Source organism: Cetorhinus maximus, chromosome 24 (genome assembly GCF_964194155.1).
Source record: "Cetorhinus maximus chromosome 24, sCetMax3.hap1.1, whole genome shotgun sequence".
NCBI lineage: Eukaryota > Metazoa > Chordata > Chondrichthyes > Lamniformes > Cetorhinidae > Cetorhinus > Cetorhinus maximus.
In genome coordinates this window covers 50,594,891-50,622,552 of record NC_135902.1, presented here as the reverse complement: position 1 = coordinate 50,622,552, position 27,662 = coordinate 50,594,891, and the positions used below count along the sequence as shown (strand labels likewise).

The 27,662-nt window shown below is 43.9% G+C and overlaps 1 protein-coding gene across 2 annotated transcripts in view; it reads left to right on the top strand.

The window, feature by feature from the left end:
• The window catches only part of LOC144667593 (protein kinase C alpha type), a 299,492-nt gene that overhangs the window by 215,636 nt on the left and 56,194 nt on the right, over nt 1-27,662 (top strand). For both annotated transcript variants that reach the window (XM_078529023.1, XM_078529022.1), the window contains exons 6-10: nt 6,952-7,108; nt 8,703-8,837; nt 9,882-9,972; nt 25,055-25,186; nt 26,264-26,437. In XM_078529023.1, coding sequence (XP_078385149.1) covers nt 6,952-7,108; nt 8,703-8,837; nt 9,882-9,972; nt 25,055-25,186; nt 26,264-26,437 — 689 coding nt within the window. The remainder of the gene's footprint in view (nt 1-6,951; nt 7,109-8,702; nt 8,838-9,881; nt 9,973-25,054; nt 25,187-26,263; nt 26,438-27,662) is intronic.

Sequence of the window (27,662 nt, the reverse complement as noted above, 5' to 3'; positions counted from 1 at the left end):
CAAATAGCAAACATCCTTCTCCCTCACTCCCAGTGCATCTCTCCATTGATTCCTGGTTGGCGACGGCCGCACGCCGCTCTCAGTCATTGCTAATCTGCTGCCACGAAGTGAACATGTGATGACGGAAATAAAAGGAAAGCACTCAGCAGGTCAGGCAGCGTCTGTGTGGAGAGAAGCAGGGTTAATGTTTCAGGTCAGTATTCCTGCTCAGCATCTCCAGCCTTTTCTCATTTCATTTCAGACTTCAGACCTCTGCAGTGGTTTGCTTTCCTTTGAATGTGAAGACTTGAGTGTTTTGTGTTGCTGAAACACATCAAGGCCTGATCTCTGTACCTCACCCTGAATGGTGTGGTCCGGAATGGGAGCTTCCCGCTATCTGAGGGGCTCAAAAATATCCCCAGCTGCGCAGAGTCTTACTCAGCAGATATTGTGTGGGGTCTCAGAGACTGGAGTAATCCTTCAGCTCCACCAAGTGGCCATAGTATGCTCTGCGACTGAACTGAAGTTGAAAGGGTCATAGAGTCATAGAGGTCTACAGCACAGAAAAAGGCCCTTCGGCCCATTGAGTCTGCACCGGTCAAACAAGTACCTAACTATTCTAATCCCATTTTCCAGCACTAGGCCCATAGCCTTGTATGCCATGGCATCACAAGTGCACTTCCAAATACTTCTTAAATGTTATGAGGGTTTCTGCCTCTACCACCCTTTCAGGCAGTGAGTTCCAGATTCCCACCACCCTCTGGGTGAAAAAGTTCTTCCTCACATCCCCTCTAAACCTCCTGCCCCTTACCTTAAATCTATGCCCCCTGGTTATTGATCCCTCCACCAAGGGGAAAAGTTCCTTCCTGTCTACCCTTTCTATCCCCTCATAATTTTATACACCTCAATCATGTTCCCCCTCAATCTCCTCTGCTCCAGGGAAAATAACCCCAGTCTATACAATCTCTCCTCATAACTAAAACTCTCCGGCCCAGGCAACATCCTGGTAAATCTCTCTGCACTCTCTCTAGTGCAATCACACCCTTCCTATAATGCGGATTCCAGAACTGCACGCAATACTCTAGCTGTGGCCTAACCAGCGTTTTATACAGTTCCAGCATAACCTCCCTGCTCTTATATTCTATGCCTCGGCTAATAAAGGCAAGTATCTCAGATGCCTTCTTAACCACCTTATCTACCTGTCCCGCTACCTTAAGGGTGGACATGCACACCAAGGTCCCTCTGATCCTCGGTACTTCCCAGGGTCCTACCATTCATCGTGTATTCCCGTGCCTTGTTTGTCCTGCCCAAGTGCATCACCTCACATTTATCCGGATTAAATTCCATTTGCCACTGATCAGCCCATCTGACCAGCCCGTCTATATCCTCCTGTAATCTAAGGCTATCCTCCTCACTATTTACCACCCCACCAATTTTTGTGTCATCCGTGAACTTACATTCAACCCTCCTACATTCAAATCTAAATTGTTTATATATACCACAAACAGCAAGGGACCCATCACCGATCCCTGTGGAACCCCACTGGACACAGGCATCCAGTCACAAAAACACCCCTCGACCATCACCCTCTGCTTCCTGCCACTCAGCCAATTCTGGATCCAATTTGCCAAATTGCCTTGGATCCCATGAGCTCTTACCTTCATTATCAGTCTCCCATGCAGGATCTTATCAAAAGCCTTGCTGAAGCCCAAGTAGACTACGTCAAATGCATTGCCCTCATCTACACACCTGGTCACCTCTTCGAAAAATTCAATCAAATTGTTCAGACATGACTTCCCCTTAACAAAACCATGCTGACTGTCCTTGATTAATCCCTGCCTCTCCAAATGTGGATTAATTCTGTCCCTCAGAATTGCTTCCAATAGTTTCCCCACCACTGAGGTTAGATTGACTGGCCTTTGAGTTCCCTGGTTTATCCCTTCCTCCCTTCTTGAATAATGGTACCACATTGGCTGTCCTCCAGTCCTCTGGCACCTCTCCTGTGGCCAGAGAGGTATTGAAAATCATTGCCAGCGCCCCTGCTATCTCCTTCCTTGCCTCACTCAACAGTCTGGGATACATTTCATCCGGGCCTGGAGATTTATCTACTTTTAAGCCTGCCAGGCCACTTAGCAGCTCCTCTCTATGCTAATTTCTTTAATTATATCACAGTCCTTCTGCCTGATTTCCATACCCACATCGTCCCTCTCACTTGTGAACACCGACACAAAGTATTCAGTTAGAACCCTACCTACGTCTTCCGGCTCCACACACACATTACCACTATGGTCCTTAATGGGCCCTACTCTTTCCCTAGTTATCCTCTTACTCTTAATGTACTTGTAAAAGAACTTTGGATTTCCTTTATTTTACCTGCCAATGTTTTTTCATGCCCCCTTTTTGCTCTCCTAATTTCCTTTTTAAGTTCCCCCCTACACATTCTATACTCTTCTAGGGCTTCCGCTGTTTTGAGCCCTCGGTATCTGCCATAAACCTCCCCTTTTCTCTTTATCCAATCCTGTATATCCCTCGACATCCAGGGTTCCCTGGGTTTGTTGGTCCCACCCTTTGTCTTTACTGGAATATATTGGCCCTGTGCTCTCCCCATTTCCTTCTTGAATGAGTTCCACTGCTCTGACGCAGACTTACCTAAAAGTAGCTTCTCCCAGTCCACTCTGGCCAAATGTCTGTCTGTACAATGCAACAACTGAGGGTCTTTCTTTCCAGGAAGGTTTGAGACTATTGTATGATTTAAAGTTTTGGCCAGATATGAGCTGACACCCAAGTGTGTCATTGGTAGATTGTGGATATTGCTGCACATGGAATCAATTTTAAGGCTTGGAAAAATCCCCAAAAATAACCCTGAGAGATATCAGTTAATAGGTGGCACTGGGGTTGTGTATAGTGAATAAGTGATAATAGGTTTTAAGTTGCTCTGACTGATAGACCATAAGGCATAGAAGCAGTAATTAGGCCATTCGGCCCATCGAGTCTGCTCTGCCATTCAATCATGGCTGATGTTTCTCAACCCCATTCTCCTGCCTTCTCCCCGTAACCTTTGATCCCCATACCAATCAAGAACCTAGCTATCTCGGTCTTAAATACACTCAATGACCTGGCCTCCACAGCCTTCTGTGGCAATGAATTCCATAGATTCACCACTCTCTGGCTAAAGAAGCTTCTCCTCATCTCTGTTCTAAAAGGTCTTCCCTTTACTCTGAGGCTGTGCCCTCGGGTCCTAGTCTCTCCTACTAATGGAAACATCTTCCCCATGTACACTCTATCCAGGCCTTTCAGTATTCTGTAAGTTTCAATCAGATCCCCCCCATATCCTTCTAAACTCCATCGAGTATAGACCCAGAGTCCTCAAACGTTCCTCAAATGTTAAGCCTTTCATTCCTGGGATCATTCTCGTGAACCTCCTCTGGACCCTCTCCGGGGCCAGCACATCCTTCCTGAGATACGGGGCCCAAAATTGCTCACAATATTCTAAATGTGGTCTGACCAGAGCCTTATAAAGCCTCAGCAGCACATCCCTGCTTTTATATTCTAGTCCTCTCGAAATAAATGCTAACATTGCATTTGCCTTCCTAACTACTGACTCAACCTGCAAGTTAACCTAAAGAGAATCCTGGACTCGGACTCCCAAGTCCCTTTGCACTCCAGATTTCTGAATTCTCTCCCCATTTAGAAAATAGTCTATGCCTCTATTCTTCCTACCAAAGTGCATGACCTCACACTTCCCCACTTTGTATTCCATCTGCCACTTCTTTGCCCATTCTCCTAACCTGTCGAAATCCTTCTGCAGCCTCCCTGCCTCCTCAATACTACCTGTCCCTCCACCTATCTTTGTATCACCTGCAAACTTAGCCAGAATGCCCTCAGTTTCTTCATCTAGATCATTAATGTATAAAGTGAAAAGTTGTGGTCCCAACACTGACCCGTGCGGAATTCCACTAGTCACCGGCCTGAGAAGGACCCCCTTATCCCCACTCTCTGCCTCCTGCCAGACAGCCAATCTTCTATCCATGCTAGTACCTTGCCTCTAACACCATGGGCTCTTATCTTTCTGAGCAGCCTCCTGTGCGGCACCTTGTTAAAGGCCTTCTGGAAGTCCAAGTAGATAATATCCATTGGATCTCCTTTGTCTAACCTACTCGTTACCTCCTCAAAGAATTCTAACAGATTTGTCAGGCATGACCTCCCCTTGATGAAACCATGGTGACTTTGCCCTATTTTACCATGCACTTCCATGTATTCTGAAATCTCATCCTTAATAATGGACTCTAAAATCTTACCAACGACCGAGGTCAGGCTAATCGGCCTGTAATTTCCCATCTTTTGCCTCACTCCCTTCTTAAACAGGGGGGTTACATTAGCGATTTTCCAGTCCCCTGGGACCCTCCCTGACTCCAGTTATTCCTGAAAGATCACCACTAACGCCTCCACTATCTCTTCAGCTATCTCCTTCAGAACTCTGATGCTGTGCTATCTATATTCGTTCCATCATATCAAGGATTTCATAATGACATCCCCTGTTAAATCAGTCACCTGTCCACTGACAATATAAATTGTTGAATTGCTTGCCTGAGCAGCAGTCATCTAACGTTAACCATGAATAGATTCTCACTGTAGCCCTCTGCACCATCCTCCCCCAAGACAGTTTCTATTTCTTGTTAAGATAGCCCTCTCCACTATAACCCCGCCATCTCTCTCTCTCTCTCATTAGAACATAAGAAATAGGAGCAGGTGTGTGCCATTCAGCCCCTTGAGTCTGCTGCATCATTCAATAAGGTCATGGCTGATCTGATTGTGGCCTGAACTCCACTTTCCTGTCTGTCCCCCATCACCCTTGACCCCCTTGTCAATCAAAAATCTATCTTACCCAGCCTTCAATATATTCAGTGACTCAGCCTCCACTGCTCTCTGGGGGAGAGAATTCCAAACACCAACTGCCTTTTGAGAAAAGAAATTCCTCCTCATCCCCAATCGGAGACACTTTATTTTTAAACTGTGTCCCCATTTCTCGATCCCCCCATGAGGGAAAAAACATTCTCTCAGTATCTGCCAAGTCCCCCCAGAATCCTACATAGAAATTAGGAGCAAGAGCAGGTCATTGGGCCCTCTGAGCCTGCTGCACCATTCAGTATGATCACTTCTGATCCTCTATCTCAAAGCCATATTCCCGCTCTCTCCCCTTACCCCTTGACACCTTTAGAGTCTAGAAATCTATTTATTTCCTTCTCAGATATATTCAGTGACTACACCTCCACAGCCTTCTGTGGTAGAGAATTCCACAGGTTCACCACCCTCTGAGTGAAAAAGTTTCTCCTCAACTCAGTCCTAAAAGGCCCACCCTGTATCCTGAGACTGTAACCCCTTTTTCTAGACACCCCCAGCCAGAGGAAACATCATCCCTGCATCCAGTCTGTCCAGAATTTTATACGTTCCAATGAGATCCCCTCTCATTCTTCTAAACTCCAGTGAGTATAGGCCCAACCTGCTCAACTTTTCCTCGTAAGACAATCCCTTCATCTCAGGAATCAGCCCAGTGAATCATCTCCAAACTGCTTCCAATGCAAGTATGTCCCTCCTTAAGTGTAGTGACCAAAACTGTTTACCGTATTGTAGGTGTGGTCTCATTAAGGCCCTGTATGGTTGTAGCAAGACTTCCTACTTTTATACTCCATTGTGATAAAGGCCAACATTTTGTTTGCCTTCCTATTTACTGATACCCGCATGCTAACCCTTAATGATTCTTGTACAATTAGTTACAGGGATTTAGTGGTGCTGTGGAAATCTCCTCCTGGTCCCCAGTGCCAGGGTAGAGAGAGTCAAGCACAGAAGGGCCCTCTCCTGCTTCAGTTAGTGCAGGTTTGTGGTATTTATCAGATAGCTGAACTTGCAATCTGTAGCACTTTGAGCAGTGTTGAGTGACGGTGCTCTGTCACTTCCTGCATTGCTTTTGAAACACCCGGGCCATTAATATCAAACGCATTGGGCAGGGTTTCCAGACCCTGCTCAGGTCAGGGACAGAGGCGAACACAGCCTGAAGATACTAATCCCCGGTCAGTGTGTCCATTTCCTGGCCCTGTTCACGGTGTTTTGAGGGAGGTGCGTTCGGGGCCTGGCAGGGCTGCTTGTACCCAAAAGATGAGCAGCCAGTTAAGCTGATGATGAGTTTTGTGAGCCGTAAGTAATGGAGGCCAACAGGGGTTTTCCAGTCAACCTCCAGTCTCCCGACACAAAGGTGGGCACCCAGCAGCAGGTGGAGGTGCCAGCTCTACCAGCCTTGCCAACTTAGCCCTCCCTACCTGCATGGGTGGAGGTAGCTACCCTGTAGAGAGGCCCTCCAACCCCCAGCCCCCCTCCCGCAATGGTGGCTTGGTTGCTTTATCTATTTTTTAATTGATTTTTTTCTTAAAATTGCTAGGAGGGCCCCTTCATGTTAAAGCGCCCTCTCACTGCTTTCCTCTTTATTTCAGTTAACTGTTCCTCTGAAGCAGGAAGATCTTTGATTGCCTATCCAGCTTCACAAGCCTGCCCAACGCCCTTAATTGGACAGGGAACCTGTCTTCATGCCAGGTCAGGGGACACCCCGTTCAAAATCCCAAAGAGAGACTGTTTTACCCACCTCCCCTAAGGGCGAGGTTTCTGGACCAGGAAACAGGCCCAATTCCTGTTTCCCATCCCCCCCCAAAGTGACAAGTCAGCCCAGCTCTCCGTATTGGTTAGCAGCAGAGTCTGATCCTACCACCCATTGATTACCCTCACTGAGACTGGACTATACCTGTTTCTAGAGCTGCACTAAATCCTAAACTATCTGTATAATGTGGTCAACCGAACACTACCTTTCTGTTTCGATTAAACTGAAATATGAGTTGTAATTGCAGCGGTGCATGTTCTGGAATGTTCACACTGAAAACCCTGCTCTCCCAGATCATTCAACTGTCTTTTTTTCCTATTTTACAGTGCGAGATGCAAAAAATCTAATCCCCATGGATCCCAACGGTCTTTCAGATCCCTACGTGAAACTCAAACTCATCCCTGACCCCAAAAGCGAAAGCAAACAGAAGACAAAAACCATCCGTTCAACACTCAACCCCAGCTGGAACGAATCATTCACATTGTGAGTACATTTACTGTTTCCACTGGCTAGACAGGATTAGGGAAAAACCTTTTATGATTTATTTTCCACAAGAGGGCACATATTATGTTTAACATCTTATTTCTCATCAGCATTACCATCATGTCCTTTAACCGCATCATGCATGTGACAGTTATCCCATGTACATGTGTGTGCGTGTTATCCAGTGTACACTTACTGTGTGTGCATGTATATGACAGTCATCCCTTGTACATGTACTTTGTGTGTATGTGACAGTTATCCCTTATACACTTAATGCATATGTGTGACAGTTATCCCATGTACATGTCCTGTGTGTGTGTGGGTTATCCCTTGTACACATACAGTGTGTGTGACATTTATCACCTGTACATATACTGTGTGTGTGTGCCAGTTATCCCTTGAACATGTACTGTGTATATGACAATTATCCCTTGTACACGTACCGCGTGTGTATATGATAATTATTCCTTGCACACGTACTGTGTGTGAGACAGTGGAGGTAGCTGCAGGAGAATTTTAAGGTAATATTGTTTGCAAGATTAACGTAGTTGGCAGCCTTTTATGATTTCACTGCTTAAACCAGGATTGGGGTAAATATGATGAGGTCAAAAAGCCCCCCTGGGGAAGCTGTGAGACTATGACACTCTATCCAGGCCACTGAGAGTGCACTGCATTATTGGAGGTGACTTCCATCAACAAAGGGTATTAAATATTAATGATTTAGTTCATTCATGCAATTCACTGCATCATTGGGGGTGACTTCCATCCAATGAGATGTTAAACTGAGGCTCTCCCAGCTCGTTTGGATGAATATTAATGATCTGTTTGGAGATGAGAGGTGTACTCCCCGGTGTTCTGGCCTGTATTTCTCGCTCAACCAGCTAGCAAAGCAGATTAAATGCTCATTCATCTTATTGCTTTGTGGGATCTTGCTGTGAGCCAAATGGCCGCCATGTTTACCCACTCAACAGCAGCCGTGGCTTTTCAGAGTCATTCGTTTTTTAAGTGACATGCTCTTTCCGACAGGGTTATGGACCACGAGCTGGAAATTGTAATGATGCTGGATCATTCTTCTCCTATGTTTCTATATTTTCTATTTAAGAGATGTGATGAGCTGCAGTTTGTGTATTTATATATGTAATATCATATATATATGTATGTGTGCAAAATATATATAAATACAAGTCTGCTCTTTAAAGGAGATATTTATAATTTGGTAAATGATAATCACAGAATTAAATTAAAGAAATACTGTCCCTTCTGGTGGCTCCGAGGGGAAAGGCTTGGGATATGAAAGCCACGCTCCCTTCATGATCAGACACTAAAGCTGTTAAATGCTCTGGTTAATCTTCAGCACTTCTGAAACGCCAGTCATTTCCTCATTAGCTGCCCCTCAATATGCAGCACCCAGTCAGAGTAACAGAGGCGAAATCCCAGGGCAGCAGGAGAGTGAGGAATTGGAACATTGTATATTATCAACAGTGGGGCCAGTGCACTTTGACCTCAATGACTCATTTAGTTTTAATCACTTTCTTGGTGTCTGATTAAAGTAATGGAAACTGTATTGTCGTTTGTTCTCTCTCTTTCTGCCTAGTAAATTGAAAAGTAGTGACAAGGATCGCCGACTCTCAGTGGAGATCTGGGACTGGGACAGGACCACAAGGAATGACTTTATGGGTGCCTTGTCCTTCGGTGTATCTGAGCTGATGAAGTCCGCAGTGATTGGCTGGTATGTGTGTCTGACCTGAGGCCGTTCTCAGTAAAAACCCTCGAATAGAAAATGACGAGGTGATGTATTTGAGGTGTTTAACATTATAAATGGATTCCAGAGCAAAGATAAGAGTGAAATTGTTTCCTTCGATGGAGAAATCTAGAACAAAGAGGCACAATATTAAAATTAAAGCCTGTCCATTTAGGAGTCTAATAGGGAAGGGCTTTTTCACACAATCAGTGGTGGTGATCTGCAAATCTCTTTCCCAAAGAGCTGGGGACCATTGACATTTTCAACACTGAGAATGATAGATTTTTCTTAGATATCGAGGGGTATGGAGCAGAGTCAGGTAAATGGAGCTCAGCTACAGATCAGCCATGATCACATTGAATGATGGAACAGGCTCGAGGAGCTGAATGGCCTTCTCCTGATCCTGTGATCACTCCTTCCTGGCTGGAAGTTAAACCTCTCCGTGCAGATGAGACTGTTTTAACCAGCTACATTCAGTTTGGGGAGGGGATGTGGGAGGATGGGGGAATCCCGAACACTTGGCCAACCTGGTGTGATTCAGCACCAATCTACACTCCATATGGTGCAAAATTGAAGGGGTGTGAGAGATGGCCACCAAGGGAGCCAAGCCAGGTCAGACTCTGGACTTAAACTTCCAGTTCAGAGTCAGTACAAAGCCAAAATGGTTTACACTGTAAACACATGCAGAGAATGAAGGTGACTTTAGAATATGGGCCTGCAGTATAGAGAGAAATAGCTTGGTACTGAAATTGAATGTTGTGGTTCTAGTCTTGTTTAGCCGGTGCACTAAAACACTGCATCCCACAGCACAGGATCCCAGTGCACCTTACTGTCTGCTTGCTATTATCTTCACGCCTCTCTCTGCTTGCGTTCCTGTTGAGCAGGGAGGGCCTGAGCTTCTCCCCCATTAATGCTCCAACGTAACCACTAAATCCAGGCTCCTGCCTGATGACACAATGTCTGCCAGGCGACCTATCCTCCCTCGTGGTTGAGCCTGGAGCAATAACCTCCTCTCCTTTGTCACTCCCACAGGTTCAAACTCTTAAGCCAAGAAGAAGGAGAGTATTACAATGTCCCTATCATCGAGGACGATGAGGATTCTGAACTTCGTAAGAAATTTGAGGTAAGAGCTGCCATGTGGTGGATTCCCGTCCCATCCCTGATTTCGTATTTTCTTTATCAGGTTCAGTGAGTTTCATTGCATTTTGGGTTTGTTTTATGGAGTGAGATTTAGAAAGTTATTTTTCAAGATTTCCTGCTGCTTACCTTTGACACAGCTGGATGCTAGACGGTGATTTAATCCATTCATCCAGGTCTGCAAAGGATGGAAATAGGTATTCACTAATATTTGTGGACAAAATAATAAATATACTATACACTGCAGCGATAGGAGCTACAGATAACAATGCAGAGAAGTTCCAAAACAGACACAGGCCCTTCAGCAGAATGCAGACAGTGTTGACCCTCCATTTGAGTCTTCACACCCACAATCTCTCTCATAGTGAGTTCACTAATTCAGTCAGGTTGTTTGGGGCATAAAGGGAAGGGGAAGAAACACAAATCCTGAGCCTGGCACTTCCCTGCTGTGAACTAGTGAAAGGTTAAATCTATCACACTAAACATTATACATAGATATATACCACGTGAATGCATGTATAACCCAAGGCTTTCTAATTGGGTTTCATATGAAGTATCACTATCTGTCAATGTTCTATTACTGTCTGGCTGAGACATATCCACACCTATGTTCCTACGGACAACGGAGAGTTCTCGGTTCTCATTTCATATGTGCAGTTGTTTATTGCCTATTTACCTTCACAACAATTTTCCCAGATGATGGGCCAGCCATATGAAAACCCCATCACTGTGAGGAAAAGATACTGTCAGCCTCTTGTCCTCAACAAAATTGCAGCCAGCCCAGTCAGTGATTGCCAGTATCTACCATAAAGGTAAAAGGATGTGAGACGCATCGCCCCAGGATGTGTCCTCATTGGATGGTAACTGTGGAAACCATTTCAGTTTGAAAAGCAGATAAGGATCCAAACTGTACCTGATGTTGGAGCTGGATTGAGTGCTCAGAATGAAGTGCTCTCATTGTTAGTGGTGGCCACTCTGGCACAGAGATCCCAGCATCCTCTGGGTCTCACTGAGAAACGCCAAAGGAATGAAGACATCACCAGAGTCTGAGATAGAAATCCAGGGTTCACCTTTATAACGGTTTAGCCTGGCAGGACAGCTATGTGTGGTTGGTTGTGGGGGGGTGGTGGTGGAGAATGAATGCTAACAGTCCAATTTTACAAGTACAGGAGAGGCCTCTTCATACAAAGCTGTACAGTATTTGTTTCGGGTAGAAGCTGTGTTTCACTGTTAAATCATTTCTGAGGTTAAGAATTCTCAGTCCACTCAGCAGCAGTATTGAACTTGTCGTGTCGAGGTATCACTATTTCCATCGGTGACGTGTCACTCTGTTAAACCATTGCCCAGTGAGTACACCATGCGAATCTTACTGATTAACCTGGGGAAAACCTCAGCCCCATTCTCAGGGGGTGTTGTCTGAATGTGGTGAAGATACGAACATACAAAATTAGGAGCAGGAGTTGGCCACTCGGCCCCTCGAGCTTGCTCTGCCTTTCAATAAGATCGTGGCTGATCTGAATGTAACCTCGACCCCACATTCCTGCCTAGGCCTGTTTTTGAAGGATGTGTGTCATGATCAACCTGTTATTTAGTTGCTTTCTGTCAAATCATGGTTTGTTTCTTGGCAATGCTGCCTCTATCCATTTTGTGATCAGTATGTTTGGACGTTGTGTTTCTTGTTAACCTGGGATGTTTTCACCAAACCCTGTCCTGTATCACTTATACTAGTCACTTGCAGTAATTGTTGCTTTTTCTCTCTTTCTCTCTCCATCTTTTTCTTCTCAATTAATCTTGCAGTTCTCTCCCTTTCCTGTCTCTTCCAAGGCCATCCTGTTAATAACCATCTCTTTAAGGTAGTCCTCTCTGGTTGTTTGCTTTTTAACACCACTATGTAATGTTCATGCAAGTAGACAGCAGCCCAATCGGGAGCGTGTTACAAGACAGTAAGACATCTAACAGTTCAGTTGACTTAATGGATTGTGAGCCCAGAGGTTGGCCAATCAGCTCCTTGATGTGTCACTGCCTTAAAACGCACTCCAGTGTGTGTTAACGTGTCTCTTGGACGTACATTCGCTTCGTTGTTTTCTCTGCTCCAATTAAATTTGCTTTGGAAACTGTCTCATGATTGTTCTTTCTGTATGTGTTTGAGTTTTGCTGATTGTGCATGACTGCCAAATTGCTCTGTTTTGTGGAAGAAAAATAAAAAGGTTGAAGGTGGTAGGAGAAACGATGCAGGGAAACTTCCTGAGTTAAACAGTTATGGAGGAAACCAGAACGGAGCCCTTGTAAAACCCTATTGAAACATTTTGGCAGCCGGAGCATTTAAAATGGATGGGATTGTTTCTGGTTCAGCAGAGTGGAGAGAGACAGAGATTGAGATGGGAAACAGGGTCATAGAAACAGCACAAGACGAGGTTCTGATAAAGGACTGGGGTTCGGGCAGGGGGTGTGTCAGGGGAGCTGGTGGAAAGTGAAGTGAGCTAAGTGATTATTATCTTCCAACATGACGTCGTTCCTGTACTCGTGCAGTTCAACACTGACAAATGCTCGTGATTGGCGATGCCTCTGGATTTCCTACAATTAAGAACTAGTTCGGGATTTTCCCGTAAACAAAAAAACGCTGGTTGACCTTATGTTTAGCATAGAATTACAGAATTACAGAATTTATATCATAGAAACAGACCCTTCAGCCTCACTGATCCATGTTGGTCTTTAGGCTCCACAGGAGCATTCTCCCAACCCTTTTCATCTAATGCTGTTGCATAACCTTCTGTTCATTTCTTCCACTTTTACTATCTTCCCCTTAAACATATTTATTCTATTTGCCTCAACCAGTCTGTATAGTAGCGAGTTCCACATTCTAAATCACTCTCTGGGTAAAAGTTTCTCCCAAATTCCCTTTTGGATTTATTGGTCACTGTCTGTAAGGTCTCTGGTTTAGTGGAAGCATATCACTGTTGACCCTATCAATCCCTTTCATAACTTTAAGGAGCTCTAAGGGCCACCTCTCAGCCTTCTCATTTCTAGAGTAAAGAGTCCCAGCCTGTTCAGTCTGTCCAGATAGTAATAACCTATGAAACGCCACACCCAAAACTGATTCGGTTATGCAGCCTCACACTCCAAGTGCTGTTGTTGATATTGGACAATTCCTCTGCTTTCAGCTGTAGATTTTCAGTCACCAGTCAGCAGGTTGTCTGAAACATTGGCAAAACAAAAACCTGAGTAAAACAGGGAACTGTGTCTATCCCACAGGTGGGGTAGGTGCGCTGGTGATGGAGTGCTGGATATTCAAGTTAGTGATGGACTTCCAAGCAAGCTCCCCCTACACTCATACACACATTCACCTACACCACCCCATATGCACTCACTCTGCCCCTGGCCCACACACAAACCGCAGCATACATATGCTCTTAGTTTACCCTTTGTTAATAATGATTATAGTGAGGCCTGTGACTTCCTGACGTTTACTGAAGGGAAGTGAATGTAATACATTGGATTGTTTGCTCTAAGGTTGGGAAGCAGAGAGTGCAGGCATTAGCTAGCATTTTCCCAAACTTACCCAAACTCCCCAGAGAATGGCAAATGTTACATTCCTGCGCACACAATGGAAAGTATACAAGCCAGCAAACTACAGACGTTAGTTTTATCACAGTTGTATTAAGCTAAGAGTCCATGCTACAGGGTGATGTTAGTGAACAATAGAACAGTAATGGTTTGTACAGAGCAGGTGGTGTTTGATTAACTGAATATTTTAAAGAAGTTGCAGAGTGTACAAACAGAGGGAGAATGGTGGATGTTGAATGATTGCAGTATCAGAAGCTTCATTACATACCATGTTCAAGATTTGTTGAAGAAATGTGACATTAAAAGGAATGCAGCTACAAGATGGCTGGGGGACAGAATGCCCTGAAAGGCTCTTTGTTGTTATGGGTTTCAGGGACAATATAAATAGACAATTGATTGCTTTACTCCAGTGTCTGTACATCTCTCAGCGTTAATTGTGAAATAAGAAATGACGTGTATATTTATCATGTCCCCTCACATCCTCAGCACCCAAAGTGCAATACAGCCAATAACTTACTTTTGACATGTAATTAGTTCTGTTATATTGACAATCATGGCAGCCAATTACAATGCAGCAAGACCCTACAAACAGCAGAACAGCCAGTTAAAGTGTTTTTCAGTTGAGGGATGAATGTTGACAAGGCCAGCAGTACTCTCCACTCTCAGAATACTAGGACTGGAGCTCCACTCTGAACAAGCAAACAGGGTTCAGTTTAACATCTTCCCCAAAAGCCACATCTATGTCAGCATCACAGCAGCAACTTACATTTATGTAGACTCTTTAACTTTGTGAAATGTTCCACAGGAGTGATTATGGTATAAAATCTGATAATGAGCCAGATGAGGAGATATCAGAACAGGTGTCCAAAAGCTTTGTTGAAAAGGTAGGTTTTAAGGAGTGTCTTAAAGGTGAAGAGAGGCGGAAAGAGTTTAGGAGGGGCGGGGGGGTGCGGGGGGTGGAATTCCACAGCCTACAGCCCAGGCAGGTGAAGACACAGCTGCTCATGGTGGAGCGATTCAGCATGGGGATGCTGAAGACGCCAGGATTGGAGGAGCACATTCCTTAGCACTGTACTGAAGCATCAGATTAAATTGGGGCTTGAATCCAGAACCTTCAGATACAGAGGTAAGAGTAATACTGACTGAACCAGACTGAGATTGTAGGAGCTGCTTGACACTATACCTGGCCAGGGTTAAATTTTGAATTCTGTTTGTTGAGCTGATCAGTGGATGTGACTCTTTTGAGTGATGTGCATTCTGCACTGTGTCACCTCTCCTATTTAAAGGGCACATTTTTAAGCTAGTTTTGTTCATTAAACAGAGATTATTGCTGGCCAATAAAATGAATAGCAGGAGACTGAGAGAGAGACAGTTCCTTGTTAGCCCAGCTTGTTCTGCACCAGTCTGGCAGTTCTCTGGTGCAGACTATTCATAGAATCATAGAATGGTTACAGCACAAAAGGAGGCCATTCAGCCCGTTGTGTCTGTGCCGGCTCTCTGTAAAAGCAACTCGGCAAATCCCATTCCTCCATCCTTAGCCTGGCAAATTATTTATCTTCAGGTGCTTACCCAATTTCCTTTTGAAAGCCTCTTTTGAATCTACCTCACATTCAGGCAACGCATTCTAGATCCTAACCACATGCCGTGTAAAATTGTTTCTCTTCATGTTGCTGTTGCTTCCCTTGCTAATCACCTTATATCGGTGACCTTTGGTTCCTGGCTCTTCTGCTAATGGAACCAGTTCCTTTCTATCCACTCTGTCCGTACAGAGTCACAGCATTGTTACAGCAGCATAGGAGGCCATAAGGCCCATCGTGTCTGTGCTGGCCTCATCGAGGAAGGTCAGGGCCATGTGCATCAGGGAAGCATGATAAGAGAGCTATTTCAAGTAATGAAACTGGCAACTAATCAAAGCCCATTTACTCGCTACCTGATGACTGAGTGTTCATCATTTCCACTCCCGTGGCAGCCAGAACCATGGCCACTCTCCTGATGCTCTGGAAGAAACTACCTATTTGGTGTTTCTGGTGGCTTGGAAAGATTTATCAGCTCCTGAGCCAGATGGGCAGGGCCGCATTTCTAGAACCTGGATTGAATGGGGTGCAGTGAACATGAGAAAATAGGATGGGGCACAAATGCCAGCAAGGAAACATTGGATGAGCTGTCTAATTTTCCTGTATTAGCTGCGCCTGGACAATCATTTCTGCCCAGGCTTAGGATCATAATGAGCCCTATGCAAACATCCCATGCCCTCTCACTTTAAAGTGATGAAGGTCACACCTCAGTCGTTTCTGGTGCTTTCCCTGACTGGGCCATTAGAACATCCATAGATATCCTGAAAGTCCTTTGCTGGTTTAATACACAGTTGTAGATCTCCAAATCACAGAGCCACCCCAGGTCTGACACGTCTTTTTGCTATCAATTGCCCTACAGTTGAGAAAACAATAGGCAGAGAACCACAGTAATATCTCACACCCACAGTCACCAATGCTATTTAGTGGCCTCCGATAATGACACCATTTCTAATAATTGACAATAGCTGACAATTTAGTCCATTTGTTTCAACCATTAAAGTAATGTGCAGTATCAGGTTGTTTCAACTTTAAAAATATATAATTTTCACCTGAACTTTGCCACGCTGCTTTCCTACAGCAGCAAAATCCCATTGTTCCTTATTTGAAGCCATGACTTACAGATGGTTCCTGACTGAATATTGACTGAAAGCTGGTAGATGTGATTCAGTCACTGTAACAGGAACTGAAGACGATGAGAGGCTCAGATAGCTGGGATCAGCAGTTAAAAGCACTGTGAATTCAGACTGAATCTGCCACTGTAACTCCTGATAGATGCAGCTCGGTGCTTTAAACTGTTTTATTGCTTTGATGGGCAGTTAAAGCCTTGCATATGCCAGCTGACTTCTGACTGAAAATTTCACAGCTATTTCTACTCTCGTGATTATGAACGCCTTTGTCAAATCGCCTCTCAAACTTCAAGGAGAACAGCCTTAGCTTCTCCACGTAACCGGGGTCTCTGATCCCTGCCTCCATTCTTGTCATCTTTCCCATACCCTCTCTAAAGCCTCCCTAAAGCGCTGTGCCCAGAATTGGACACAATACTCCAGTTGAGGTCGGACCAGTGTTTTATAAAGGTTCATCATTATTCCCTTACTTTTGTACCCTGTCTCCGTTTATAAAACCCAGGAACTCAGTGGCTTTTTTTAACCACTTTCTTAACCAGTGATTCGTGTACATTAATCCCAGGTCTCTCTGTTCCTGCGCCCCCTTTAGAATTTGATCCTTTATTTTTTATTTGTCTCTCATTGTTCTTCCTACTCCACACTTCTCTGCATTAAATTCCTGGCATTTTCCATGAAATGTCCACCTGGGAACATTCATTCCGATTGTGTTCTTTAATTGACGGCATCGTGATGCATTTAAATGGACACCACCAGGTGGCAGCACTAGAACATAAGATTCAATCTGTTTGTCAACCTTAAACTCCAGCTCAGAATTACTGTCCCCTGAAGTTCAGGTATGATGCTGAGCACATTTGTATTACATTTCTGTGTGCACTCTTCACGCAGGCACTAATACATGCTTGCATGAACATAGTGAGCTCAAAGGCACAGTACAAGCCCATTCATTCTTACTGGTAGAACAGACTGAATCAGCATAGTGCAAACTGGAAATATTGTCTTAACTGAATGAAAGGTTTCTCAGTTATTAAAGCTCATTTCTGGGAGCAAAGCTCATTTGTTGCTCCAACGCATTTATCCTTAGCACCTTATTTCTCCACACCAACTCCCTCTGCCCCTGGAACGAGGGGCCAAACCAGCCAGGGTGCTCATTCCCAACTATTATCCCATTGGGCAACCATCACAATGTCAGTGAGAGCAGGATCCCGCTTGGTTGTGATGCTTTTCACGTTCAAATAGCCTGGATAACTATTACTGCCCAGACTCTCACAGGCACAGGAGCCACATGGAGAGCTGCCAGTGGAGCTGCTATTAAAACATCTGCAGAGAAGGAAGGGGAGTAACATCTGGTAAATAAAGATCCATCCAAGCAATAAAATAGCTTGTTCACTGGGTCCTATCCAGTAGGAGAAATCCATGTGTGTGTGATAGGATCTGGATGTGGTAAATCCTGCCCTCTCCATATGCACAGGGAAGACTCAACTGAAAGAATCTTCAATGGAGTTAAAGTGCATCTAACCCGATACATCACTTATTATAATACAGGTAAAAGACCTCTCGAACCACAGGTCTGAATGGAAGGTATAACATCCTCATGCATTTTTAAAATTATACTTCACAGAATATCTGGCAATACACATTTAGGGAATAAAGATTTTTGCCAAGTAAACTCTCTAATTAATGTCAACCCTTCAAGCTAATGTAATGTACAAGACTTCTGGGACATCAAGCAAAATAACTCTGCTTGCTTCACTTCAGACTGATTTTTGATTATGAGAAACCCCAGTCTAATTACTGTATAAAGGACAGAACAGAATCATGAATAACACGATGCAGTTGTGTTTTTTTTAACCAATATTTTTTGATTTTTCTCTTTGTTCAAAAGACTTTTTATGTAGAAAAGTCCACGATACCAGATTCCCGGCAGGGAGTCAATGCTGTTCAGAGGTGGGATACACTCCCCTCACCCCGGCCCCACAACAGCCAAAAATCCATATCCCAGTGAGTCAGGACGAGGCTCCCAACTGAGCGAGTGGGCTGGTGAGAAAGCCTTTGTAGAGGAACAAGTTACAAGGTTCCTCCTTCTCGGGAGACGGTTCCTGCACTGAACAGGTTTGCCTCGCAGTTACAGACCTGGGCCACAAAATAATTATTGTCATTTCTTGCCTGAGTTTTGCGAATTCCCCCTGTTCCCGTGAGCTTGCTGATTTGAGGAGTGACAGTCACTGTCAACTCGTTGAACAACTCCCAGATACTTTCATCTCGGAACCATGAGCTTTGTTTAACCTATCGTGTGCTGGTCACTGGCTGGGAGTAATCATTTATCCTGACAGTGTGAAGGGGTTGAGCTAACATCACCATTTTAAAAAATGGCAGAAAAGTAGAAATAAACAAGAAGCGATTAAAGGCGAAGAGATGTTGTTTGGTAGCGCTGCAGTGACAATCTGGTCTTAGCTCCAACGTGCACTATCTCCTCCTCCACCTTTGTTGTGGGTCACTTCGTCGCACTCTCACCCCCTGAACCAGAAGTTTCTCTCCAGAAATTTGAACACAAAAATCTAGGCTGACACTTCAGTGTGGCATTAAGGGAGTGCTGCATTGTCAGAGGTGCCATCTTTCAAAAGAGAGGTAAAACCAAGGCTCTGTCTGCCCCTCAGGTACACAGAAAGATCTCATGGCATTATTTTGAAGAAGTGGAGGGGTGTTACTCTGAGTGTACTAAGCAAATATTTATCCTTAAGTCAGTTTATCTGATTATTATTTTATTGCTGTTTGTGGGCGATTTCTACCTACAAATTAGCTATTGTGTTTCCTACCTTATAACAATATTCCACTTCAAAAGACACGTCCCTCATTGGCTGGAAAGCACTTTGGGAAGTCCTGCAGTTGTGCAAGATGCTATATAAATGCAAATCTTTCTGTTTTATTGCTCCTTTAAAATTCCTCCTTTAAAGTCCCTGTTTCCACTGTAGCCTCGCTCATCTCAGCCTCTACACTAAGTCAATCCTCAACCACAGTTTTTAATTTCTATCCCACAAACCCTTGTGCTCTATTCTGAGTTCACTGCCTTTTTATATTCCCTAAACCTCTACCTCCCTATAAACCATTCCACCCATACTCACTCCTCGATCACACCTTTTCCCATCCCTTGATCACAGTCAAGGACATCTGTGGCCACTTCCTTGTACTGCTTACCACCAACATTCCTGAGCTGCTTCCAACCCCAATTCCTTCTGCACCTACCCCTGTTAAAAACTTTCTCCCAAGTCACTTACAGCTGCACTATCAAACTGCTAGCTGTCTGGTCTAACCTTTTGCCCTCCTTTCTCCACAATATGTCTGCAGTTATCAATCTCCTCAGCCACTTCCTCACTTCCACCTTTGCCCTTGTCTCCAGCGAGGGCCACAAACCTAAGTGTATCCGGCACACAGGCTGGTCCAGCCGTCTATTGAAAGATCTGGCTGGGCCATATCTAGGGCTATCAGGTCTTATCTCTGCTGCTAAAACTGACCACGACACCAGAATTGTCCTGCAGCATAAAATTGACCTTTTCTTCTTTTCCCAATGCCAACCCCTTCTCCTCTCGCCCCTCTATCCAGCATTGAGTGCCAAGAGCTCATGAACTCCTTTGTTTCTGAGACTGAGACCACCGGTTCAGTTGCCTCTGCCACTTGCTCTTACTCACTAAGCCAACCTTCCCCTTCATTGACATGATGTTATGTCCATACAACTTAGCCAGGTAACAGTTTACAAGAACTGACACCAAAATAAATTAGAGACAGATAGCATTAAATTGCCTGCTATTGCTTAGACACCATGTTAAATCATTCTGGGCACTAGTAAACCTCAGGTAGAATCATGGGATGGTTACAGCACAGAAGAAGGCCATTCGGGCCATTGAGTCTGTGCTGGCCCTCTGATAAAGCAACTCAACTAATCCCACTTCTCTGCTCTTTCCCCTTAGCCCTCCAAATTTTCTCTCTTTAGGTGCTTATCAAATTCCCTTTTGAAAGCCACAATCGATCCTAATCACTCAAACTGCGTGAAAATGTTTTTCCTCATGTCACTGCTGGTTTTTTTGCCATCCAACTTAAATCGGCATCCTCTGGTTCTCTACCTTTCTGCCAATGAGAACAGTTTCTCTCTACCTTCTCCATCTAGACCCCTTATGGTTTTGAACACCTTCATCAAATCTCCTCTTAACCATCTAAGGAGAACAGCCCCAGCTTCTCCAATCTATCTATGTAACTAAAGTCCCTCAACCCTGGAATCATTCTCGTAAATCTTTTCTGCAATGTCTCCAAAGCCTTCAAATCTTCAAGCCTTCTCGAGGGTATTTAGGGATGAGCAATAAATGCTGGCCTAGCCAGCGACACCTACAAAATGAAATAAATGAATAAAAAAAAGTCTTTCCCAAAGTGTGGTGCCCAGAATTGTACACAACTCCAGTTAAGGCTGAACCTGTGTTTTATAAAAGTTCATCATAATTTTCTTCCTTTTATACACTATGCCTCTGTTTCTAAAGTACAGGATCCCATTTATCTTTTAATCACTTTCTCAGCCTGCCCTGGCACCATCAACGATTTGTGTAAATTTACCATCCAGGTCCCTCTGCTCCTGCATCCCTTTAGAACTGTATCCTTTATTTTATAATGCCTTGTTCTTCCTACCAAAATGTAGGACTTCACACTTCACACTTCTCTGCATTAAATTTCATCTGCCACGTGTTCACCCATTGCACTATCCTGTCTATCTGAAGGATTTTCCCCTCGGCGATTTGGGGGCGGGGCCCGCTCGCCGAGGGGAAAATGACGCGGGATGACTTTGGGAGGAACCCCCGACATCATCCCGGTCCATTTAAATTTTCAGGAAGGCGGGCGGACAGCGAAATCAGCTGCAGGCCCGCCGACCTGTCAATGGCCAATTAAAGCCATTGACAGGATAATTAACCTTGTTAAAGACCCTGCCCGGCCAAGCTTAAGGCTGGCGGGCAGGACAGGAGCCCCAGCGGGATCCAGATTATTCATGAAACTTCATCCACTGGCGGGATGAAGTTTCGTGTCCGTTTTTTAAAAATTTAATAAACTTTATGTGTTTCTTATTAACATGTCCCATCTCGTGTGACATTGTCACATGAGGGGGACATGTTAATAATTTTAATATTTCTCTATTTTTTGACTTTTCTCACCTGTCAGTAAACTCCCTGAGACAGCACTTTGCCTCAGGGAGCGGTGCACTCTTTCATGCACATGCGCGAAAGAGCGCACTTTGACAGTTGGGGATTCCCTCTCCCCCCCAACACAGGTAGCGCATAGTGCTTCCTGTCGGGCGGGCCTTAATTGGCCCGCCCACTCAAAATGCCTGCCCGCTGCTGAGCCGGTGGGGCCCGTTCGCCCACCAAGGGCAAAATTCTGCCCTATGTCTTCTTGAAGTCTATCACTATCTTCCTCACAGCATTCACATAATTCTTCCAAGTTTTGTGTCATCTGCAAATTTTGAATTATACCTCATACACCCAAGTTTAGGGCATTAATATATCTCAAGAAAAGCAGCGGTCCTGATACTGATCCCTGGGGAACTTCACCGTATACCTTTCAGTCTAAAAAAACAACTGTCCACCATTGCTCTCTGTTCCCTGTCACTCAGCCAACTTCATGTTGATGCTGCCTTTTATTCCATGGGCATCAATTTTGCTGGACAAGGCTGTTATGTGACACTTTATCAAATGTCTTTTGGAAGCCCATGTGCACCACATTAACTGTGTTACCTTCATCAGTCTGCTCTGTCACCTCATCATGGATTTGATCAAGTTAGTTAAACATGATTTGTTCATAATAAAAGCAAGCAGGCTTTCCTTAATTAATCTACTGTCCATAATTTTGTCCTGGATTATCATTTCTAAAAACTTCCCCCCCCCGGGTTAAACTGACTGGCCTGTAATTGCTGGGTTTACCCTTACACCCTTTTTCGAACAAGGGTGTAACATTTGCAATTTTCCAGGTCCTCTGACATCACTCCTGTATCTAAGGGGGAATTGGAAGATCATGGCCAGTGTTACCCCAGTTTCCACCCTCAGTATTCTCAGATCCATCCCATACAGTCCTGGTGACTTAAGTATAGCCAACCATTCTATTACCTCCTCTTTATCAATGTTTAGTCCGTCTGGTATCCCATCTACCTCCTCATTCACTATACTTTGGCAGCATCTTCCATGATAACGACAGATGTAAAGCACATAAGAAATAGGACCAGGAGTAGACTGCTCCACCATTCAATATGATCATGGCTGATCTAGGGCTTCAACTCCATTTTCCCACCTGCTCCCCATATCTCTTAATTCCCTGAGACACCAAAAACCTATCTATCCCAACTTTAAATATATTTGTTGATGGAGTATCCACAACTCTCTGGGCTGGAGAATTACGAAGATTCACAACCCTTTGAGTAAAGAAATTACTCCTCATCTCAGTCCTAAATGATTGGCCCTTATCCTGAGACTGTGCCCCCATGTTTTAGATTCCCTGACCAATGGAAAATCTCTCAGCGTCCACCCTATCAAGCACCATTTAATACCTCAGCCATACCTCCTGCTTCCATGCATGGACCCCTTTTGGGTCCTTAATCTGCCCCACTCCTCCTCTTGCTATTCTTTTACTGTTAATGTACCTATAGAAGACTTTTGAATGCCCTTTTATGTTAGTTACAGTCTCTTCTCACACTCTCCCTTTGCTTCTCTTATTTCAGGTTTCACTTCCCCTCTGAACCTTCTGGATTCAGCCTGGTCCTCACTTGTATTATCAACCAGACATCTGCCATACACACCCTTTTCTGTTTCATCTTTCTGCTTTATCTCAATGCCTGAGTTGGCCACTGAAGCAGTGAACACTGAGGCCTTTGACCTCACACCCCCACCTGTGGCTTTGCACCAACTTAAAAAAAAAATCTCTTGACTGTGATCAAGCCTTCATGGGTGATATTACAAGCGATGAGAAATTCATTGGTGCATCACAAGAGAATTTGTTGTTGATTTTATCCCAAGTGTATGATATATTGCACAGCTTGGAACCAAAGTATCAGTCACCCAAAATCTGGTTTGATACTTGTAGTTAACCATCCAAAAATGGTACCTCTGACAGCCAAAGAATTTGCGCTGATTGACTGGCTACTGTTTTTCCCGTCAGGTTAAGCTTTGAGACATGTGTGTTATAAAGCAAGGCCATTGTTGCCTAAGTGGGGAGTTTTCTCATAGACCCAGTTTGAAATAAAGCTGTGTCAGAGACCTGGGCACTTAGATACAAACATACAAATTAGGAGCAGGAGTAGGCTATTCTGCCCCTTGAGCCTGCTCCACCATCCAATAAGATCATGACGGATCTGCTTGTGGCCTTAACGTCATGTTCCTGCCTACCCCTGATAACCTTTGACTCCCTTGTTAGTTGAGAATTTATCTACCTCTGCCTTAAAAATATTCAATGACCCTGTCTCCACCACTCTCTGGGGAAGAGAGCTCCACAGGCTCACAACCCTTTTAAAAGAAAAAAATCCTCATTTCCTTATTAAATGGGAGACCCCTTATTACCCTTTCAGCACCCACCCTGTTAAGTCTCCTGATGAACTTTTTAAATGTGGGGTATTTAGAAACACTTTTTATCTTGGATTTAGTTTAAGATAGATGTAATCATACTTTTCTTTTATCTTCCAAGACATCACACCAAGCAAAGCCACGTGGATTGCAACACAAACTGTTTGGGATAAAACACCAGTCAGTGTAGTATTAAGCTATATGGATCACAAAGAGTCAGATTAATTCTGATCAACGCTAAGTTAGCTGATCTCAGCTGATGCTGCAATGCAGCTGTTAGAATTGGAGTCACCATCCCTGGATTAAGGTGCAGGGAAATCAAATAGAATTCCTGCTCTCCATTCCTATTCAGTGACTCCAGATTCCAAGTCAATGATTCCAGGGATGAAGAACTTCAGTTACACAGATTGGAGAAGTTGAATCTGTTTTTCTTGGAGGAGAGAAGGTTGAGAGGAGATTTGATAGAGGTATTCAAAATCATGAGGGGTCTGGACAGAGTAAATAGGGGAAAAACTGTTCCCATTGGTGGAAGGATCGAGAACGAGAGCACTAAAAAAGCAATGGAGACATGAGAAGAAACTTTTTTATGCAACAAGTGGTTAGGACCTGGCATGTGCTGCCTGAGAGTGTGGTGGAGGCAGAGACATTCAAGAGGGAATTGGATTATTATCTGAAAAGGAAGAGTGTGTAGAGTTACGGGGAGAAGGGGAGGGAATGGCATTAGGTGAATTGCTCATTCAGACAGTCGGTGCAAACACAATGGTTCAAGTGGCCTCCTTCTGTGCTGTAAGGATTCTGTGCATATGAGTATTAGTGAGGGAGAGATCAGGCTCTAAGATGATTCTCTCTACTGTACAAAAGCCCATTGATACTCATTATGTGGGCCATTAAACTTGAACAAGCCACTGAAGAGCCTTTTATTTAGCATGTAACTATACCCAGTCAGGGTTCGTGCTTTCAGGAGAGAGAGGGAAGGAAGCTGAAAATCAAAGGAAATAATGTAACTGAACTTGCTGCATCAGATCCAATAATATTATACATTGGTCCTTGGTTAATGAATGCGGAAAGAGCCTGTCAAGAGGTAAAAGAGTTGTACATGCTGTTACCCTTTGTGAACTGATTGTGTGCATTGCCAGAATCCATTTCTGGGCCATATTTCAGAATCAAGACTGGAGCCTAGTCTCACTGAAGCTGCATTAACTATTATTTCTTTAAATCCCCTCTAGAAAGCCAAACTTGGTCCCGCTGGAAAAAAGGCGATTGAGAGGAAACCAAGTTCGCCTACAAACAACTTGGACCATGTGAACCTGTCAGACTTCAATTTCTTAATGGTGCTGGGCAAAGGAAGTTTTGGAAAGGTGTGTAAGCTTGTTCAGAAGTTAACCAGTTAGTGATTGGCCTGGATTTTGTGGTAGTTTTAATGGTAAAATTATCATTGTTCCCCATCATTACTTCTTTGAAACTGACAGCAACTTCTGGAGTTGACACGTGTAGATGTCAGTGGTCTTACACTTATACATAGGTTGTGATGTTGAAGCTCCCTCCGACTGCAATGAATAGAAATACTGAAACGATGAGATCTCTTCCTCTCGCACTATTGGTCGTGCTATAAAAACCTTTGAAAATGTTGCATCTTTTTGAATGTGGTGTTACTAAGTTTTTAAACACATAATTAGTTCATGATTGCCACTAAACAGCCTCATTGGCCCTGCTGGAGGAATTTTATATTTGTTGAATGTCAAATGTCTTTATTGTGATTAATTTCATGAAGGGAGTCGGTGGTTTTTACTTTCTGGCTTGCTGTCTATGAGAATACTTCAATGTGATTGGCTGCTCACCCTGCTTGCTGATATCACTGCTTCTGTGTACAGCAGGAGATCCCTTTGATTTGACCCGAGATTCAAACTGACATTAGAAAAGGGAAAATCTCACCAAAGAAATCGCTAGATCTTCATGGGCAGCTTTCTTTGAGGTCAGCAAGCGGTTTTGTTTTGCCACTGATTGCCAAATCCAGCTATTATGCTGTCTGGCAGGTCCGGTCAGAGCTGGTGCTCGAACACATTGAGGGATGTGTTGGCTGAGATGATCTATCAACTTGTTGAGAGCTAGAGATTTGATATGTGCTTGAGTGTTGGCGTCAATAGCAAGGAGTGACAAGGCTATTGTTACCCATTTGGAAAATTGCCATTTGGCACATGGAAAGTTAAAGAGAAGTGGACTAAATAAAAGCACTTTGCCCATGCTTGATTGGGAAGAATTCAATGGAGACGCTGCGTGTCAGACGTTCTCTCTTGAGCAGTGACACACTTTGCTCTTAATTAGAGATTAAGCCAAAAGAAATAGCAGCTGAAATATCACAATGTACTTTTGAAAAGTGGCCTTCTCAGTTATTCTTGCACAGTTCCTTATCGATATTTACTGCTTTCCTTCGCCAGGTTATGCTATCAGAGAGGAAGGGAACCAACGAGCTGTATGCCATCAAGATCTTGAAGAAAGACGTTGTCATTCAGGATGATGATGTGGAATGTACCATGATTGAAAAGAGGGTCCTGGCATTGATGGAAAAGCCCCACTTCCTAACACAGCTGCATTCGTGTTTTCAAACTTCGGTGAGTTTCTGGTCTTAGAAAGTATACATCGTGCGAACTGGTTACCAAGGGCTTGCCATTTAATTGCTTCACTTCTACGGTTGAGGTTGAACTATTTTCAGCACAGAAGTAAGTTTATTTTTAAATGGGTATAGTTGTGTTTTAACGAGTATAATAGAAAATAGGAGGGTTGTTTCCAAATGAGTAAGGTTTGCAGTTTTGTTAATCTCCCTGTGTAGAGGTTTATCCATCCAATGTCACTGTACTCACATTTTCAGCTTGTTGAATGTATGCTCAAATGTAAGGCAGCAGTGATTCGAGGAATTCAACTAGGTATCGTGTGGTGTTGCTGTATTTCTCCCAATAAAATCATGTTTCTTCCAGCTCCAAGTCCTCTTTTCACTGAGACGTTCTGGGGTAGTTTCTTCGCATGTGTGAGAGACGGGCTACTTATTTTTCTATCCATTTATGGGAAGTGAGTGTCGTTAGCGAGGCAGCATTTATTAGGCCCATCCCTAATAGCTGGAAGAGATTGTGTTGGATTAAATGTTTAGTAATTCACCCACAGTTAGTTCAAGAGCTACTAGGGATGGGCAATAAATGCTGGCCCAGCCAGCGAAGCTCACACCCTGTGAATGAAAAAAAAATCTAAAAGTTTTATTTTACACATGAGATCTAGTGACCATTGTATTATTAAATTAGATTTGTTGTTCGAAAAAAGACCAAAAACAACAATGTGGTGGAACCAGCCTTTACTGGTGAGGAGTCTGTAGTCGTGAGATTATTTCTTTGTCCAAAACGCATTAGACTTCAAAGTAGAACATTAGAAGCAAATGAAAAATGTTTCAGATTACATATTACATAGAATTCACAGCACAAAAGCAGGCCATTTGGCCCATCTGTGCCAATCTACGTGTGCCTCCTCCTGCACTGCTTCATCTAACTCTTATCAGCACAACCTTCTATTCCTTTCTGTCTTATATCTAATTTCTCCTTAAGTTATTCACCTCACCCACTGCAGATGGCAGCAAGTTCCATGTTCTACTCATTCTCTGAGTTTAAAAATTAAGTTTCCCTGAAATTCACTGGTGACTATTTAATATCTGTTACCCTAATTTTGCACTTCCCCCACTAGTGGAAACAGCTTCACTATACCTGCCCTATCAAATTCCCTCATAATTTTAATGATCCCTTTATGAGGTTACCAGCGGCATTCCACATCAACCGGCCATGAGACCCCTGATCT